A 20,792-nucleotide genomic window follows, 5' to 3' on the forward strand; every position below is an offset into this window, starting at 1 on the left:
ATTTTTGTAAATGGAGTTTGCATTTTTTTGGGTGAAAAGCAGGGTATGTATGAGGTTGCCATGAAGCCTTTAATGACTCCTTCATGGAACCCTCAAACATCAACTATAAGTACCGGTACTTGTAAGGTTATGGACAGCTAACACAGAGTGGGCTTCCACGGTCAGGCTTGATACTAGCCACTACACTCAGCTGAGTGTAAGGGCTCCCTAGTTTATCGTTTATATTCTTTAATCTCTGTATGGTCTTCTCTGCAGGGAACCCAAGATTTAGTCAGAACTAGAAAGTCCAAAAATTATCCAGATATGTAGTTAGGGATAGACAAGGATGAGTTAAGAAGGTTCACCAGAAGATCAGAGAAAAGTCCAATAGTCTAAGGGTGGAATCAGTGAGGACTTCAAGTGGTTAATCAGGAGAATGTTTAGGAATTGTGCTGGATCAGAACACGAAATAAAGGTCCAATGTTGCACGAGGTTAGTATCCACAAGTGTACAATACATGGTACAGATAACAGGACTCGGGGTGCTTACATTATATAGAGCGTGGGGGAACCAATTGGCAACTGAACTCATTTATTGATTAGTTTATTAACAGATTTCTCTGACTTCTCACTCAACCTGACCTACCCATTGGTTATTAGACTTTCACTTATCCTAGCTGAGTGGTTCAGATAAGCAGCAAGAATGAAGTGGCACCAGTTGGAGCTGGAACAAGAGGAAGCGAGATGATGATGGCCTCCTTCGATGATTCCTCATCTGGTGTGAACACTGCAACCTTTACCGGTTACATAGGGCGAGATGTCATTGCAGGAGACTTGGCTCCACCCATATTGGCTTGGAACCAGGCAAGGGAGCCACATGAGTATAAAGGGAAGATAGTGTTTTATTTGTTTGTCCTTTAAAACATTGAAAACAACTGTTAATTTGTCAAAGGATCTACTTGTTGATTCAGGGTAATCCACAATAAAATCTGCAAGAATTGGGGTGTGTTGATCATTTTGACTTCCCTGTCGTATGGGTTTGTTCTCACTGAGTTTTTTTTATGTTAACGTTGAAGCATCTGCTTCAAAATACACATGAAAAAAACTCTGTCAGTGTACTTTTGTGGGGGAAATCTACAAAAAATCAGCCAAAGAATTGACATGCTTGCATAGCCAGCAACCCCTTCATATACATGGCTGGGATTTTTATTTCTGGTGCGCCAGTTCCGTTGAGCGGTTTCCAGTAATTAAAACCTACGTTTAAAAAAAATCTGCAACTTTTTGTATTAAATAAGTAACTTGCAGTATGATTAGCTGATTTATTCGTCACGAAATGACCACACTGACTTGTCCAATGTGGTCCTTGGCCCGCTTCACCCTTTGCACTTTTGATGATTGACCTGTTTCTCCCTATGGATTTCCAAAGGGATCGACGCAGGAATAAGTGGACCAGGAGCCACATTGGCTTGGTGGCTTTTCAAACAGCGCAATGTTTCAATGATGAAGGATTTAATCCGAAATGCACGTCGGGGTTGTGCTGCTCTTGGACTGGCGGGCCTTAAAGGTATATACCCTCTATTGTGCTCCCCCTTTGTTTCATTGCACTTTGGCACTTTTTATTCTTATATCTATTCTTCTTTACACATATTTAATACATATTATTGATATTATTTCAACCATATTATTGCACGTTTCATGGGCTGTTATACTGGCTTATTGCCTTACGTTACAATGATTTTTTCACTTTTATTATGTGGGATGAGCGCTTTAAGGGTAATATACATATGATTGATATAATTATTTTCTGAAGGATTTTATCTATATATTTTTTGGCCTGCCGTGTTTTCCATATATATATATATATATATATATATATATATATATATATATATATATATATATATATATATTTATTTATATATATTTATTTATTTTAAGCATTTATGAATGAGCGCACACTTGTTTCAGTACTACAATCTACCATTAATATTTAAATAAAGGTATTTTATTAAATAAGTATTACACTTGCTTTTATTATGGTTTTAATATAATCCCTACTTTTACTTAGACCATAAGTTCGGGTTTTTTCTTCGGTAATGTTTCAATGTAAAGCAAACCTTCCCCAAATTATGCCGCCAGTGTCTTTGATTCACGCTGCCCATAATCTAATGTCCGGTTCCCTTTAATTCGGAGTTTCCTACTTAGCCCGTTCTCCATTTTTATCATCGTACATCCCATGATGATAATTGCTTATTCAGCTATTGTTAAACAGTTATTCCCATGAATGGATTACTTTTCTCATGTGCCGTGTAAAATTATAATATACGCTAATACAATCACAAAATGTATATGACCTGTAGGTCACATGAAATTATGGATGAATATTATTATGGGATATCAGAAGGAATTGATATGAATATATTCATAAGAAGCAGCGCATATATTTAATAATATTCGTCTGCCAATACATTGTATTAGTGTTCATTTTTGAAGATTTATTTTTTTTCTTTTATGTTGTTTTTGTATTGAGTTACTAGTGAATGCATTTTTTTTTTTTAGACTTTTAAACTGACAATTATAGTTTAATTGGAGAATAAAACTTTTCTAACTTCTACCATTCCCCCTATAAAATCTTCTGTATTGTAGGGCTCCAGTTCCTACAGTGAGCGCACCCAACCAGATCCATACATTTTATGTTATTGGGAAAAAAATGCACCTTAGTTAGGCCTCAGTACACATTTGCTTATTATGGGGCTTTTTATTTTATTTGTTGGCTAGTATAAAATACCTGTAGAAAGAACGGAAATACACATCCAAATATTATACGTTGAACTCCTGCGGCTAAACAAAGTTTACAAAGCTGAACACGATTTTCGTGGTTAACATTTCGATCACAATGTATAAGCCCATTGCCTCATCACGGAGAACCTCTCAGTGGGTCCCTAGCATGCTAGGACTGTGCGGCAACCACATCTGTCGCGAGAGGAACGACTCGTTGGCCCCTCGGCACCCAAGCTGCCGGACAAATTCCCCACAGCTTGGGGTCACACAACCCCAGCAACACAAAAGCAACAATGGCCACGTGAGAGCAACAACAGCAAGTCAACAGATCTAAAAAAAACAAAACTAAAATAAACAACTTTGTGTAACAAAATAGGCTGGTGGGCCCCTTTTGCGGTCTCCTCTTAACACCTCGCATAATTTGTTACCAACATCTTCCAGATTTCTACAATGCCATATGAGGATATATGACCTCAAATTTCAACAGACTTGTGTGCATTTACACGTTCTCTCACTCAGATTGAATGCTGTTATATCAGTTCTTTTGCCAGTCGCTTTTTTTTTTTCATCTTATTTGGAAAACTCTGCTGAGAGATGACGTTACATATTCAAAAGTTCCCAAGAATTGTGTGTCGAATTGCAATAAAATGAAAAAAGTGGTTTGGTACCGTGTTAGCCAGTAGAAAAAAATCTATATAAAGTGCTCTCAGTGAGAGAAACAAAATAGGAATCTTGTGGGTGTGATACCTTTTAATGGCTAACAAATAGTAGTGAATGATGTTACAAGGCAAGCTTTCGGGACTGCTTACGTCCCTTCTTCAGGCTTATATAACAAAATATTGGAAGAAACCTTATTTATATACAGTTTAAAGCACAGGCTGGTGTGATGGACATTTCAATAGACAACACAATTTCAATAAAATTGCAATAAAACATTCTGCCCGTAACAATATACATAATAATTAAATTTTTCCATATAGGAGAAAAACAGACCGATTACTCTGATCTGACGTTGATCAGAGTGTGATCCGAGTGTCATCCGTGTTTCTCGCACTTGAAAAACAAAAAATAATTTAGTTTTTTTTTTTTTTTTTTTAAAATTCACAACTTTCTCCATTCTGGCAGTCTATGAAAATCAGACCAATTTTTTTCACGGACCCATTGCCTTTGCTTTGACTATTTCGATCCGACAATCAGACATGTCTGTGATCACTCGATCCAAGGAAAAAATCTGACATGTGCACAGCCCTATAGAATACAATAGGTACGACTGTGATACGAGAAAAACACGGATAGCACTCGCATGTGAAAATCAGACGTCTAAATGAGCTCTTAAGATAAGTACTTTATCTGCAACTATTTTCTATTTACTTATTTTATTCCTAAAGACAAATTCTACTTTATTCTTATTAAATTATTCCATAAATGTAGAATATTCATTACAATATGCCCTTTACATGGATCTTTTGAATCATAAGATATATACTATTGCTAGATATTTTATTCTAATTGTTTTGTTAAAGTGAACAAACAAAATGTTGGGAAAATTCAATGTCTTGTGAGGTGTAAATTCTTAACCACATTTTCCCTGACTAATCCCCATTAGGTTAGTGTCACACCTTCGCGTAGTCTCTCATCCGAGAGAATCGGTGCGATTATGCTAGTCACACTCTGATCAGAGTGCCAGCATAGTGTAATCTGATTTTCTCAGATGAGGAGAAGATGTAGAATAAAAATTCTCCATCTTCTCCATTCTGTCAGTGCAAATCGGACTGCACTACGATGTCATCCGAGTGCAGTCCGGGGTTTTCCACGGGCTCATTGACTTGCATGGCAGAGTGCGATTTGATATCTAATCCAACTCAGGCACGCTGTAATTTTTTATCCTTGAACCACCTTGATTCAAGGAAAGAAGTCGGACATGTGCGCTGCCCCTTATCATTAGTCTTAGTGCAATCCAGTGTTTTGTCGGATCGAATAGACGGTCATGTGCACGAGCCCTTAAATGTAGCTACATAAGAAAGCTAACTTAAAAAAAGTCCATATTTACAGGTGCAATAGAAGCAAGGGACAGTATTTAGGGTCTGGACTTTTTTCTAGTTTCTAATCAATGGGGGTCCAAATGTTAGGCCTGAAATTGGTGTCTGCCTAGCCTGCAGTGGAATGGTGAAAGTGCATAGGAGATCAACTTCAGTTATATTAAATCGGTGATACTGTTTTAGTATCTCTCATTCAAGTGACTGTGGAGAACCACGCTCTTGCCTAAAGGACCGTTTGGCGTTCAGCTATTCCTCCCGATTCCCCATACACATGTAGACTTGGCCTGAAGGAGCATGCATGTCTTCTCAATGAGGAAAATTGTTGCTAGACTCCTCTCGTGGCAACTTATCTCAATCGAGAAAGGCTATGTGTCACATTTCCACTAGGACCTGCTTCTGCGGCGTCTGCTTCTGTCACCAGTCCCCGCCATATTTATTTTTCGAGGGGAGTGGTGGCGCTGGTGATAGAAGAGACGTTAGAACCAGAAGCTCTGGACACTGCAGCCACTGGCCAGTCACTAAAATTATGGTGGGTGGGACTTGCAGTGCCGTCCAATCTGACAGTATGGGTGTGTGTGTTGTCCAGCCGGAATTTTCAGCTCCCTTCTTCAGTTAATTGGAGAGCACCACACTCTGCTTAAGCTTCCATCTTACTGCTGGAAGCTGCCAGATATAGCCTTTTGTTCCTCTGCTTTAGCCCTTTAGTTCAGCTCCAGTATAGTGTGTTTGTTTGTTTTTAACCTCTCCTTGATTTATTGACTATGCTTGCATCTCCTGATTTTTTTTCTTTTCCTTCTCTTTTGGTCCCCATTTGGGTGCATGTTTAATACTATACATCCACCTCCTCCATGAATTGCTAGGTTTGTGAGTGGCTGTTTACATTGGTATTTTGCATCTGTACTGCCCTCGCCTTTATCAGGGGGTCTGCGGCATCCTGCTGGTGCATTGGTAATTTGACCTGGGGTTGGTAAGCCTGTTTCTTTTCTGTGATGCTCTTGTTTCTGACCCGGCTACCTGATCACTCCTGCCAGCCTGCACCACCGAACAGTAGCTAAGTCTGTGGCCCCAGCCCAGGGACCCCTGTTTAAGACTAGATCCCTGTATAGGGCTGAAGGGATCTGGTAAGTGGAGTAGCTTGCTCTAAACCTGTCCATGATAGGCAATTTAGAGCTGACGGACTACCATTGACATGGCCATTTTATAATATGTTAAAATTCAAGATGCCCGACTCCTTCTTTTCTCTGATATTTGCTACCTGTTCACCATAAGGACCTCCCATACATGCACATTAGATGGTGAGCCCGTCCTGTCAAAATTGTCAGGTTCAGCCAACATTCATCCAATGCGCATGGACACCTTTTGGATTAATGGAAGTTCAAGCAGATAGATTCCCATGTGTGTGGTTTTGCCGTGGTCTTGAATGTGGTTATAAAAACTCCCAACTGCATGAAAAAAGCATTGTAAAACGCGCGAGTTTTAGTGGATGTGCTTTTTGATGCAATTGTAACCACACTTGAGACGCGCCATCTGAATACTCCTTTATAAAGCAAAGTGGGTATAGCCCATGGTCAATGTCATGCAACATACTGTAATAATAGTAATATTTCTATAGCGCCATCATATTCCGCAGCGCTTTACATTTTAGAGGGGACGTGTACAAACAATAAAAGACCTTACAGAATAACAATAATCACATAAATCAACAGATGCCAAGAGGAGTGAGGGCCCTGCTGCTCGCAAGCTTACAATCTATGAGGAAATAGAGGAGACACGAAAGGTGGATGGTAACAATTGCTTTCATTGTTCTGACCAGCCATAATGTAAGAAATCGGGTGTTCATGTAATGCTGCATGAACTAGTTACCAACCAGTATGTGTACAAGTACAGACACAGAGGGCTATTACATGCATAAAGTGTGTGGGAACAGATGATACAAAGGCCCTGGTTATGAAGAAATTTTTATGGGAAAAACAGGGAGAGTTAGATAAGTATGTTGAGCGGGTAGGCCAGTCTGAAGAAAGGCGTTTCTAGGGCATGTTTGACTGTGCGTATTGGGGACTAATCGAATTATCCTGTCTAGTGCATTCCAAAGAATTGGTGCAGCACGTGAGAAGTCTTGGAAACGGGAGTGGGAGGTTCTGATTATTGAGGATGTTAACCTTAGGTCATTAGCAGAATGTAGGGCACAGGTAGGGTGGTAGACTGAGACGAAGGAGGAGATGTAGGGTGGTGCTGAACCGTGGAGTGCTTTGTGGGTGAGAGTGTTAAGTTTATATTGAACTCTGTAGTGGATGGGTAACCTGTGCAACCACTGGTACAGGGTAGAAGCATCGGTGTAATGGTTGGCAAGGAATAGGATCCTGGGTGCTGCATTCAGGACAGGACGGATTGAAGAGAGGGAGACTGATTTAGTAGAGAGTCCAGACAAGAATGAATAAGAGCAACGGCAAGAGTTTTTGCAGAGCTGTACCACCAGTCAGAACAGGCATAGTATATACTGCAGATGGATTTTACTAACAAAGCAAAAAGTTGTTAAACATTAATATGCAACATTTGTGCATTTCAGATTTTAGTGACTATACAGCGTAGAGCACCATTTTTTTATCCAGTGTGGTACAGTAAGGGGTGTTTTACTGGATGGGAGATACATTTCTCCCAGCAGATTAATGTTTGGCCGGGTTTTTCTCTAAAGACAGGACCTGCGATGATGTCATTGTCGCATGATCAGCCCATGTGATGTCTACCTCACCGGTGGGAGGGGTTATGGGCTATGTAATGGAGGTTGGTATTTGGCACATGGTGAGTGTGTGTCTGGAAGTTACAGGAACTTGGCTGGACTTAGCCTGAACTTGTATACAGGATCCCCGTGCTGCAAGACTATCGCAGCAAGACTCTCAATAACCCTGGGAATGGTACCTTGTTGATGCCGCAGGACCTGGCAGCCACTTAGTTAAGCCCGTCCTGTGCAAGGGGTGAGTCTGGGACCAGTGGTTCTCCAAGCTGGAGTAAATTTATGTTTTTCCTGATTTTCTATTAACCTGCTGTTTGCAAAGTGACATTAAATTACTGAAATTAGACTTTAAGCCTGTGTGTTGCCTCGTTACTGCAGCCCTCCCATTACCTACCAGAGCGAATCCCTACACCAGACACACTCCACTTTTGTTCCTTTTGGAGTTAATTCAGTAAATGTTACTTTTTTATCTATGTATTTTTTTGTATAAGTTATTGTAGAACTTAAAGCCAGTAGGTCTAACTTTCTTAATATGCGCTATTACATAATCTAATGAGTTGTATGTTTGCCCCCTTTCCTAAGTCCTTGTTTAAATTGAAATGAAGAGTCCATGTTGCATCATCTCCAAGACTTTACTTTCTGAAGGCCACGTACATCTGATCACGAAAAGACTGAAGCGGACAAAAAAACAAACAAGTAAAATTACACAATAGTTTAGGATTACTGATGCATGGGCCAATAACCTTAAGCATGCATCAATACTCAATTATACTCGTTATTCCAAAATAGCTCATTATGGAAATACAATATCTAAAGAGACGAGCTGGATCAAAAACAGCAGATTATCATGATCGGGGGCTCCGACCTTCGCTATGTAAATGAGTGCAAACTCATTATACATGCCAAATGACAGAAATTATTATGAGGAGGCTGGTAAATGATTCGTTCTTGAGAAAGCCGGAGCCCATGATTGAATAGGAGAAATCTTCATGGTTTCCATTTAACAGATTCAGCTCTTACCTAAATGGAAATATTCTCTTATTTACGTACACAATCAAATCATCTGGGGACTTCGTGTGAAATGTGCAGGGGTCCTGAGAGGCCTTTTATGTATTTTGCTAAAAGAATTGGTGTGAATTGTTGCATGCCAAAAATATGGTTCAATTGAACATATGAAATGCCCAGAGAATTACAACCTTTGCTCAGACACGGCTTTCACTGAATAGAGGAGTGCCCTAATAGGGGGTGCAACACCTCTATTGGCTGCATATCGTACAGTAGGGCCCATACAGAGGAGTTGTCCCAGCCTCGCTAGGGTTTGTAATTGAAAGAATAGTAAGATAATACCCCGAATGATAGAGATGATGGTGCTAAAGACCACATATAAAAGGAAACAATCCAGGATGGCTGGTAGGGTGAGGGATAAATACCTATGGAAATTTATCATATTTCTGGATGAAACGTGGTTTTAAAGGGGTGAGCCATTGCGGTCAACTGACTTCCGCACAACGCATGATACAAACAGAAGGGACGCCTGTTACCGGCCGGAACAGCACCCCAGAAGAGGATCTATATCCTGTCTTCACCCAGCAAAGACATTACCTAACGCGGACACTATAAACAAGCCTGCTTCTAAGGTAACATTACCCAGCAAGATCACACCTTTGTTTTACAGCAGGTTATACTGCCTACAACCAAGTTGTGGCTCAAAAAGAATCCAACAAGTGGGATTTTTTTTGCTGTGCATGAGACTAAAGAAGTTTCTAGCCATGAGTCACTAGTGGACTGTCTGGGCTCAAAAGCCTATAGGTGATATCCTGTACTGTGTGACTTATTATAGTATCTTGTATTAATGATTAGAGTTTTGGTGTACGATTGGCAGTTATACTGTGCCATGTTTTATTGCTTTGTTGCATACTAAGAGAGCCTTATTTTATCCCTGTTTAGGATACATCCAATGCAAATATCACAGATTTACTTGCATTTTGACCAATTTAGACAAGGTTGTGGTATTGTCTTATTATTCGCAGAAGGGCATCCTAAAATATGCTAGCGCCCTGGTTCTTTTATATTGTGTACTGTTAGGATGCTGCTCTACTTGTTGGTTCAAGCAGTGATCTTGAGACCATTCATACACATTTTGCATACTTCCAGCTTCTCTAAACGTTTCAATGCTCCATTGAGACAAGTCAGAATAGAAGCTAGGCGGCACAAGATCGCAAGTATGTAAATCGCTTATAAGTAGTCACGTGACGACTGCATGAACCGTCAAGCAGTTCCAAAGCTGCTGCTTGGCCTAGAAAACCCTTTTAAGTTCAGTTCACCCCAATTTTTTAGCAGCGTTCATTTGCCTATCTACCGTAACCAGACCAGGCTGGCCAGTGCACTTTAGTAGTAAAGAATATATTTTTTAAAGTTATACTAAGTGCTTTTGGCCACTGCTTCACTGTTTTTGCCCTTAGTCTGTGTGACCCTCATGGGCCGGTTTAGATACAGAATTATCTATTCTTCAGCAGAAGACATATTGATATAGGAAACTAGAGGGGATTTATCATTCAATTTCTGGCTAATAGCAGGAAATACTTCTGTAAAACACTATATTGTCCTGAAAGACAATAAACTGCCAAAAAGTTTCCAAAAACCAAGGCAGCACCTATAAAGGGGTTACTGTATGAGACAGAAAAAAATCCATTTGAAAGGGATTGAATTAAAAGGGATTCTGCCAGCACAAAAAGCTGGTCAAATCAAGTGTAGACTCTCGGTGCCCCCTTGGTCAAACTGTTCAGTGAACCTTCCCGCTTACTTGTTCTGGCTGTACAGGAGGCAGATGAGGGAGGAGAAAGTTGGAAAACAAGTAGGTGTGATGGTGCTCTAAACTTTTTGGCAACGCCAAGGGTGCATCGAGTGGCGGTCCATGGTGTGGCTATTTTTTTTTACTGTCAGTCTCCCGTGAAATACAGGACATATCACGTGGACAAAAGTGGCTCTTTTTCTGGAAAGTGAAAAAAAAACCAAGACCCTGTATTCTCATTTTGGGCAACCCCTTTCATTAATTAGGATGTGTGATATTTTATTATACTACTGTTTACTTTTGGAGAAATACTGTCCTGTGTCAGGTCTGTGGTCCTAATATAATTTATACATTAAATTATATATTTTATTTTACTCATTTAGCACCATTAATTCCACAGCATTTTACAGATATTGATATCGCTGTCCCCATTGGGGCTCATAATCTACATTCCCTATCAGTATGTCTATGCAGTGTTTGAGAAAACCGGAGAACCCGGAGGAAACCCACGCAAACACAGGGAGAACATACAAACACCTTGCAGATGTTCTCTTTAGTGGGCTATAAATCTATATCCTGTATACAATCTGAATTATAGGGGGTGACAAGATCGTTAGGATATTGGCAGCTCCATGGACACAACAGGTTGACATCAGTTTCATAGTTGAGTTTATTTTAAGGAATATAATTGCTTCTATTTATCTCCTCATTTTAATCTCCCACGTACTCTTCCAATTAATTTGAAGGCTTGTCTAAGAAACGAATGCATAGATTAGAGGGGTTTACTGCTCACTATTGTAACATAACGGCCATCAATAGAGCAAAAGGACAGATCGGGTCAGAAGCTTATATTTGTCATTTATCACCGCCTGCACAAATCACTGACAAGTTAACTTGGTAGTTCAGGTGCAAATTGGGTTAGACTTACAGATCCCCTGTCACATAATATTACAAATAGAGCATCTTTTCTTAGAACGCTGTGTTATTCCGTTTTTCTGTCATTTCTCTTAGAAATATATGAATATATTGGCAACTGGGTGTTACTAGCTGGGGCATGTTTATGTGTAAAATGACAACTGGGTGTCTTCATTAGAGGGTGTTTCCATATAAAGTCTCAAGCTATCTAATCAGTGTTCTCAGTATCAACAGGTATAGGAACATGCCCTTTTGACATCGGTAATGACAACACCTTGTTGTCAATTTATTCTTAACTTAGAGGAACAAGACACTGCAGGTTTCTAATAAAAGATACTCCAGAATTACGGTATAAGCAATGGAATGTTTACTAAAACAGTCATATCAGGAGTGTTAGAGATTTTCTTTAATTTCCCCCTATTGGTGGTTACAGGCAGACCGAATATTTGGTTTCTAACTCTACCTTAATGCTCATGTTTGAACTCTATATAAAGAAAACTATCACATGGACCGCCAATTCTGGATCTAAAATGAAGTCACTTTCATAACTCTTACACTTTATGTTCTATGCCATCTAACTAATCAATGACAAGAGCTGAGAAACTCACTAATTCTGCATTATAATATTGGAATTAGGAGCCAAAACATTGAAGGAGGGAGTGACTGCCCAATGTGAGAGGAGTGACATACATTTAATTTTGTTTTGTTTCCTAATTTCAATTTCTCAGTGTATAATTCATCAAGGAGTAAAATGTAGCAAATTTCTTGCATTGGTTGTCCTCCACTGAACAACTCCTCTTTAATGGCCGAGGGGGCAAGTGTAAACGGAAATGTACGGTTGAATCTAGAAGTTTACATACCCTATATAAAAAGACACATCTGCATGTTTTTCTCAATATCTGACATGAAATCAAAATGTACCTTTCCCAGTTTAGGTCAGTTAGGATTACCATAATTATTATTTGCCCAATGTCAGAATACTGAGAGAGAGAATGTTTTAAGGCATTTTTATTATTTATTTTTTTTTAAGCAAAAACGGCTCTAAAAATTGACTCCCCTAGTCTGTTGTGATCAGTCAGACCATTTTGTACAGAACACTAACTCACACTGACGGTGTCACTGTCAGAGGTGACTTCATCTTGTTGTGCTTGAGATGAGTGATGTGGTATATATTCCATAATGCGCTCCGCTTCCTCCTCTTTAATAAGATTGCCAGAGGCAAAGCAGGCCGATTGTGACCTGCATTTGGTATTCCTACTGGCCGGATGAGTAGTGCCATTGTTCGTGGTGCTTCTACAGCCGCTAGCAGCTACCACATTGTTAGCCGCTGTATGGAGCTTTTTTCTTTTTACACTAAACCATCCACTGTTTATTTTATCATACGTTTTGTACAACTCTATAATTAACTATTGAAAATCTTTTAGATCCCAGTTATTCAACCATTGCCAAAAAGAAATGCTTAGTAGGTAGGTAAGTACAATGTACAGAAAGCAGAATACAGCAGTAATATAGGTGTGATGAGTACGGCTGTTAAATTAGACTGAAAAACAGTTGAACAAGAACAGACCGCACTGTTTAATGTCTGTTTTTTTTAATTCTTTTCTTTTAATAAAATTCAACTCCGTCACACAAAGAGACAAAATAAGTATTGATAGGTACATACATCTCCAAAAAGTCAGCATCTGTAACAGGGCCCTGTATTGATGTGATGTGTACAGATGTAAAATTTGACTAGTAAAGCAAAGTATTATGTGCTTGAGGTCACGTCAGCCTTCTATGAATTATGCAATGTTTTGCAATTTGTAGAATGGCAGCGGGCATTTTTGTTTGGACCTTTTCACAGGAATTGAATCACAAATATTTTAAAAATTGCTGTAATTCACATTGAATTGATTCGCTCATCTCCATTACTTACCTAAGACACTAGTGCAACTCCTTTGCTTTGAGCCCTTTTGTCCCTGTCTGTCACCCTACCTAAGCAACACCGCATGACCGCTGATCGACCCTAGCTTTCACAGTTTTGCCAGAGCGGAAGAATGGTGTTTCATCTGCTACAGGATGGGGTATATTGCTGCTATCATTTGTGCAAATTTCTGGAATATAATTATGGTAAATTTGTTGAGCTGTGATTGGCCATTCTCCTTCCGCCAAGTTCCACCCACTTTTATAAAACAGGTGAGACTGGCGTAAAGCCACAAAAATCACAAAGTTTTAGCTCTGCTAAGCATTGAACAAAAATGTAAAAGAATTTTGGCATCAGCAATATCATGAATTGCTCACATTAGCTGCTAATTTTTATGTAGTCTACTATATTAGTTTTGCTGTCAAAAATTCTTGAAACTTTATTATAAGTTAATGGAATCCATCAGAATTCATTGGATTTACTAAAAATATATCCATCATAGCTGTCATGGCATAGTTGTACAAACCGAGCCGTAGAATAGCCAAAATGTTGCCGATTGGTTGCCAAATGAACTTTTTTTGACCGTACTTATTTTTTCATGGTTGAATACAAGTGTGTGAAGAACAGGGTGTCCCGCTGCATAACGTTACATCAAGGACCTTGTTTGGTGCTTTCCCAAATAGGATATGAAAGTTCAGTGATGTCAGCAACAGAGGACGGGTTGTGACAACCTTCTGCTCAGTATAATTAGGAGGTGAATGGTTGTCACAGTAAAAAACAAAAGGTAAAATAACAATAACTATCTTATAAATCTGTAAAAAATGTTGCCGAACATTATAATAGATGTCTGTAGAGCGCTGTGGAATTAATGGCGTCTTATGAGTGAGTGAACGTAAATAAATAAAATAAAGAAAAAAATGACTAAAATGCAAAATCTGATACAAGGATCAAGGTAATAAGTTTTCCTTTTAATGTCATTGGATACAAGGCGGGGATATGAGATGTTCTTCAGAGCTGGCGGTAGCACAATTATGGTAAAAGTCAAGAGATGTTTCTGGAGAAAATCTGATGGATTTATGAAAAAAAAATGTAACAGTGGAGAGAAAAGAGGTTAATACTGTAATGGAATGTAATAGACATCAGGTTATCATGAATATAAAAAGGCCATCAATCAAGTGGGACCCCGGCTATTATAGTCTGCACAAAAGGGCAGGATACGTGGGCCGAGCGCGCCTTATCAACGTCTCATGTTCTGTATTTATGCCAGAGCAGGGATTGCTAACAGAGCTCATATGAGATTGTACATTCGGTTAGAACACTGATTTGTTCTGCAGATTTCCTTTTGAATCCTGAGAGGCAGCCTTATATAACACTTGCTATTTTTACCACCATATCTACCTTGCCTGGGCCTAGATGAAATAACTTGAACTGTGTCGTCTAAAATCCACTAAAAGGACAAGTAGAATATTTCACATCTATATACTGTACATTGTCTGTATACTTTCATATACAGTGATACCCTCATTTCTATTATTCCATTCAATGCAAAAGCTGCATAAACAGCCACATACGCACCTATTCACAATAGGCAAACCTTGATACAATATGCACACATAAACACATTACACACGCATACGTATAGTACAAACATGCACAAAAGCGTATAGAAAATAGACACACCAACACATAACATTGTACAGTTGAAACTAGAAGATGACATACACTTTATATCTGACATGAAATCAGAATAAACCTTTCCCATTTTAGGTCAGTTAGGATTACCATAATTATTAATATTTGCCAAATATCAGAATAATGAGAGCGAATGTTTTAAGGCATTTTTATTACTTACTGCGGAGTCAAAAGTTTAAATACATTAAGATTACTATGCCTTTTAAACAATTCTGGACTGCCCATATTATGATGTCATGTGTTCGGAAGCTTTTTTTTGCCAACATCTGAGTTAATTAGAGACACACCTGTGGATGTATTTTAATGCACACCTGAAACACACTGTTTCTTTGTCAAGCATCATGGGAAAATGTAAAGAAATCAGTCAAGATATCAGGAAGAGAATTGTTGACTTGCACAAGTCTGGCTCATCCTTGTGTACAATTTCAAGATACCTGAAGGTGCCTCGTTCATCTGTACAATTATACACAAGTACAAAAAAGATGGGAATGTCCAGCCATCATACCGCTCAGGAAGCAGACGGGTTCTGTGTCCCGGAGATCAACGAGCTTTGGTCCAACATGTGCATATCAACCCAAGGACAAAAGCAAAAGACCTTGTGAAGATGATGGCGGAAGCTGGTAAGATTGTGTCAATATCTACAGTGAAACGAGTACTGTATCAACTTGAGCTAAAAGGCCACTCTTCCAGGAAGAAGCCATTACTCCAAAAGAAACATAAAAAGAGTAATGTTTGCAAATGCACACAGGAACAGAGACCTTTGTTTTTGGAGACATCCTGTGGTCTGATGAACCTAAAATTGAACTTTTTGGGTATAATGACCATCGTGTAACATTTGGAGGAAAAAGGTAGAAGCTTGGAAGCCTTAAGAACATCATCCCAACTGTGAAACACGGGGGTGGCCGCATCATGTTGTGGGGTTGTTTTGCTGCAGGAGGGACTGGTGCACTTCACAAAATACACAACGACCTTTGAAATTAATGGACCATTCTTGTAATCCAAAATCATTCCGAGTCCTCCAAAGGAAAAGACACTATTTGTAGCTGCACTTTGTTCTGGCTAAATAGTGGAATATTGCGTTACCTTCCTATTCTGTATTAAGATAGTCAAAAATGAGTTTTCTAAACCCTATTAATTGAGTATCTTACTGTATGTATGGAAATTTAGGGTTAAACCTGTCATTTCAGATGCATTCACCTTCTCAGTGGGATTCATGGTAATCCGGGCTCTGTTTATTGATTGCTTACTAAATTCATCGGCTAATGTTAATTATTGAAAGTGACAGTGTGTCTCGGAGACTGCGGCGCGATCCTGCTTCTGTGCGGCTAATGCTTGTGCCAGTCATGAGATGAGCTGTCACATTATCCCATTTGAAGGGATTAGATAGTCCATAAATATCACCTCTGTTTATCGCACACCTCCCTTCACTGGAATTCATATTCCTCGCAATAGGTCCGCTGATACCTCTAGTGCCGAATTTTGGAATTTCAGAATCAAATGACTATAATGTTGCTACAAGTAATGTCACGGAAGGTATTACTTTTGTCGTTTTGCTAGAAGAAAGAAGAAGGAGGTGATGGAAACGAAATGTTAGGAAATAGAATTTAACAAAGATAAAAAGGAAAAGTTGCAATTTTTTTTAGTGCCTGAATTTTAAGATTGAATCCCCATACAAGTAATTTTGTCATTTTAATTTATTGATGTTTTTGATATCTTTTTTTTTTTTAATAGAAATATCGGCAGTACATGGCTGGCTTCTTGGCTCCTCCATACGGCGTTCTTGAAACCGGCTCAAATGACAGTAAGTCGACGTTGTGTTTCATCATGTCCTTTCTATTTTTTGTCATTCTAATTCCTTTATTCTGTCATATTTCTGTAATAATAAAAAATGCAAAACTCACCAGCACCGTTCTATCTTATCATATAATGTGCTGAAAAACGGGATAAAAATTACAAGTGGTAAAAAGAAAGCAATTCCGTCATTGCTTTTTATTGCGATAAAACCAAAATTACGGTATATTTTTTGCTTTTAAATTTTACTGGTTACTTTTTTTATTATTTTGTTCTTAAAAAAATTGGGTTGTCGCCATTTTCTGAGACTCGAATCTTTTTGTCTTTTTCAGTCAATTGGAGCCTTGTGAGAGCTTGTTTTTTTGTGTGCGCTGAGCCGTAATTTTCATTGATGGATTGACTTTTTACACCCACAATGATAACAATTACTATATTTATTTATTTTTTTGTTTATTTTTTAACTCTGAAAAGAGGACAATTTTTAGGTTTTTATTTTAAATGTTTTTTTTTTTTTAATTCTTACTTTACTTTTTAGACTTTTTATAGAGTACTTCAACCTGTTTCATAGCTTGTTTTATCGCTTTATTTCTGCAATACTACCAGACATAAGTGAAATTGACATTCTCCTGAGAAGGAGAGTGTCCAGGTTGATGGGAACTGGTGCATGTGTTCATCGGAAACCAGGACATTTAAATGCTGCTCTTTGTGATTGACAAGTGAAATGGTGACACCCAGTTGTCAAATTATTCATATATTTCCTGGAAGAATAACAGAGGAACAACTCTACATATGATCTCAAAAAATAGTATACAGAATTTGCCCCAATAAAAATTGGACTGCCGGAAGATCCCGCACATATCAGCGTTTTTAACTGAGGTTATTCTAATGTTATATATTCTAATGTTATATAATACCTATCCTCACCTGCCATGAGAGCGCCATTCTATCTGTTTCAGCATTGGCCCTCTCGCGGATCACTAGACATTTGGACAAATCAGAAATCAAGGGAATGTCACAGAGCAGTTACAGCTCTCACTTCCTCCAGATGTCAATTACGTCCAAAGTATGGGACCATGAAGCCAGAGCTGATTGGCAGCAGGGATAGCATGACATAACAATGTCACGCCATGCCTGGGAGAGGCAGTGCCAGCACCGCTGGAATGGCCCTGGCACCAAAGCTGAGTATAAGTATTATTATTTTACTGGGGGAGGGGACATAGAGATTGAGAAGGGGTTGCCCAAGTGCTGGGCAACCTCTTGTAAAGGGGCTATTAAACTTCACCCACTGCATTTCTAAAATTAAACCAAGCCCCGGGCTGCCCTGTCAGTAAAGTGGAGGATGGAAAATTTTAGTCTGTAAAGTCTACATATATTTTTGATCAAGGATGTTTCAGTTACCCCCGGTGAAGCCATAATCTGACCTTGACTTTATTGAGTAGTACAAACATTGAGTAGAAGAATTTCAGTGAAAATGGAAAAACAGAAGCATTTATTACAAAACTAACTAGGACAGATCACCGCGGGAGAACTTGCAATTTTACATCAGATTTCCTCACCGTTTTTCAACCTTTAGACATTCCCAAAACCTCACGTTGAATTATATTTCCTTTTTTTTGGGTTATCAGATCTCAATAACAAGCAATTTATTTATTCCAGGGATATCCGACAAAGAAAACATGAATAGCGGCATGTGCTCGGGATCAAAAAACTGTAACAAGGTAAGAAAGATGTGGTTTTGCTAATGTTGCTATATTTAGAAAACTTATAAAGAAAAGTGTCCTTGCACATAATGACAAAATTTAAAGAAGTTGACCAAGCAAAAGAAAATATACATAAATAAGCTCTAAAAAGTAAGGAATATAATTTAATGTCATTCAATTTATCCAATTATTAGAGATCTGCTATGGTTCCTGGATACAGGAGAGACTTTTCCGTGTTGGCACATAACCTCAACTGTGTGTGAAATGTATACACTGTGCTATGCCTAGTGCATAGCCGGCTGGGCAGCACATGACACAGGGAATTTCTCGCCACTCTTCTTGCTTAGCATTAGATGTATAACAGTGTATACATTTTATTTGGAAGTTTGCTCTTCGCTAATAAAATAAAACAGATCAACCACTCAGCTGTATAATGGCCTAATTACGACATATGATAAGTATTGGTTCCAAGCATAGGTGGAGAAAACATGTTTTAGATCTAATTCCTGCATTTAACATACAAAATGCATCTTTAGCTTTATAAAGACATACCTGGGGAAATGTTTTACTCATCTATGTATGTCTGGGTAGGACCCAATAGATAACAATAACATTCTGCATTAGCGCTGGATTGATAGTACAGAGTGAAGAATCACAGACAATGGGCTGAGCTTCTACAGTGGTCCAAAGCCACCGCAAGAAATATACTCCTGTCTGAGACTAAAGTACATTGCTGTCATAATTTATGCTACTTTTTGTGGCTTAGATTATGATAAATTGAACAAAAATTTTTGAAGACCCTTAACTGATACTTTGTTGAAGTCCACTTTGAATTTATGGCAGCATTTAGTCGTTTTCGGTAGTGGTCTATCAGCATGGCACATCTAGAGTTGGCAATCTGTGCCCACTCTTCCTTGCAGTAGCTCTAACTTCGTCAGGTTATGAGGGCATCTCCTGTGTACAGCGCTCTCTTCAGGTCACCTACAGATCTTCTAATGGATTCAGATCTGGGCTCTGGCTAGGCCATTCCAAAACTTTGATCTTGTTCTGGTGAAGCCATTTGTTTGTTCATTTTGAGGTATGCTTACAGTTATTGTCATTCTAAAAGGTGAAATTCCTCTTCATCTTCAGCCTGAAGGTTTTGTTGCAAAATTAACTGATATTTGGAGCTGTTGATAATTCCCTCCACCTTGACTAATGCCCAAAATAAAACAACCAAAAAACAGCCGCAAAGCATCATACTGCCTCCTCCATGCTTTACTGTGGGTATGGTGATCTTTTGGTGATGCACAGTGTTGGCTTTGCATCAAACATACCTTTTTGAACTATGTCCAAAAAGTTCAACCTTGGTCACATCAGACCATAACACGTTTTCCCACAGGCTTTTGGCAACCTTGATGTAGGTTTTGGTACAACATAGGCAGGCTTGGATGTTTTTCTTTGTAAGAAAAGGCTTCTGTCATGCCATCTTACCCCACAGGCCAGACATATGAAGAATATGGGAGATTGTTGTCACATGCAGCATACAGCCAGTACTTGCCAAACATTCCTGCATCTTCTTTATTGTTGCTGTGAGCCTCTTGGCAGGCTCCTGGACCAATTTTCTTCTGTCCTTTTTCAACAATTTTTGAGGGACATCCAGTTTTAAGTAATGTCACTGTTGTGTAAAACTTAAGCCACTTCTTGATGACTGTTTTCACAGTGTTGCATGGTATATCTAATGCTTTGGAAAAATGTTGCCCTTCTCCTGGCTGATAACTTTCATAAATCAGATCCCTTTGCTGTGTTGTAAGCGGTTTACCGACCATGGCTTTTGCTGTAAAATGTCAGGAAATTTCTACTGGAATAGCCAAACTTTATATGAATCACTGTAAATGATGGCAGCTGTACACTGACTGCTATTTAACATGCATCTAAATGTGATTGGCTAATTCTGAACAAAGACACATCCTCAATTATGAGAGGTTATTCACACTTATGCAACCATGTAATTTTAGTTTATATTTTTACTCCCACCCCCCATTATTTCCTTTTGTTTCTCAATAAATTTGTACAGATAATTGGCGACATGACAGGTGGAAAAAGTTATGAAATTATTCTTCTTAGCATGGGTTATTTACATGTTAAAAACCTGGAATTTTAATAGGGGAGTGTAGACTTTTTATATTCACTGTATATAGTCAAGGTGTAGAAACATATGTCTTTCAGGAGCGAAAAAGGGTAATATATACGTTACCATTGATATTGTTTGTTCTCTTAGATATTGTGTTTTGTTCAATGTGGTATACAGTTCCTATTCTTTTAGGCCTTGGTTACTAGTATTAGCTAAAAGGCGTCTTTTATCGTCAGCACGTTTATTATTATTAGCGTTGTGCTTACAATTGATTTTCTGGAACAAGTGCCATCTGGGGTTTTCACGGATAGCTCTTCTTCCTGTGATATTCTATAAGATTGTGCACTTGTCCGATTTT

At 38.7% G+C, this 20,792-nt stretch overlaps 1 protein-coding gene across 4 annotated transcripts in view; it reads left to right on the forward strand.

The window, feature by feature from the left end:
* Positions 1-20,792, forward strand: part of RAPGEF4 (Rap guanine nucleotide exchange factor 4) — a 302,234-nt gene that overhangs the window by 170,110 nt on the left and 111,332 nt on the right. For all 4 annotated transcript variants that reach the window (XM_073545898.1, XM_073545899.1, XM_073545900.1 and 1 more), the window contains 2 exons: positions 16,562-16,631; positions 18,278-18,339. In XM_073545898.1, coding sequence (XP_073401999.1) covers positions 16,562-16,631; positions 18,278-18,339 — 132 coding nt within the window. The remainder of the gene's footprint in view (positions 1-16,561; positions 16,632-18,277; positions 18,340-20,792) is intronic.

The sequence above is a fragment of the Dendrobates tinctorius genome, unplaced genomic scaffold, assembly GCF_039654945.1.
Source record: "Dendrobates tinctorius isolate UK_male_01 unplaced genomic scaffold, ASM3965494v1 ptg000143l, whole genome shotgun sequence".
Lineage (NCBI taxonomy): Eukaryota > Metazoa > Chordata > Amphibia > Anura > Dendrobatidae > Dendrobates > Dendrobates tinctorius.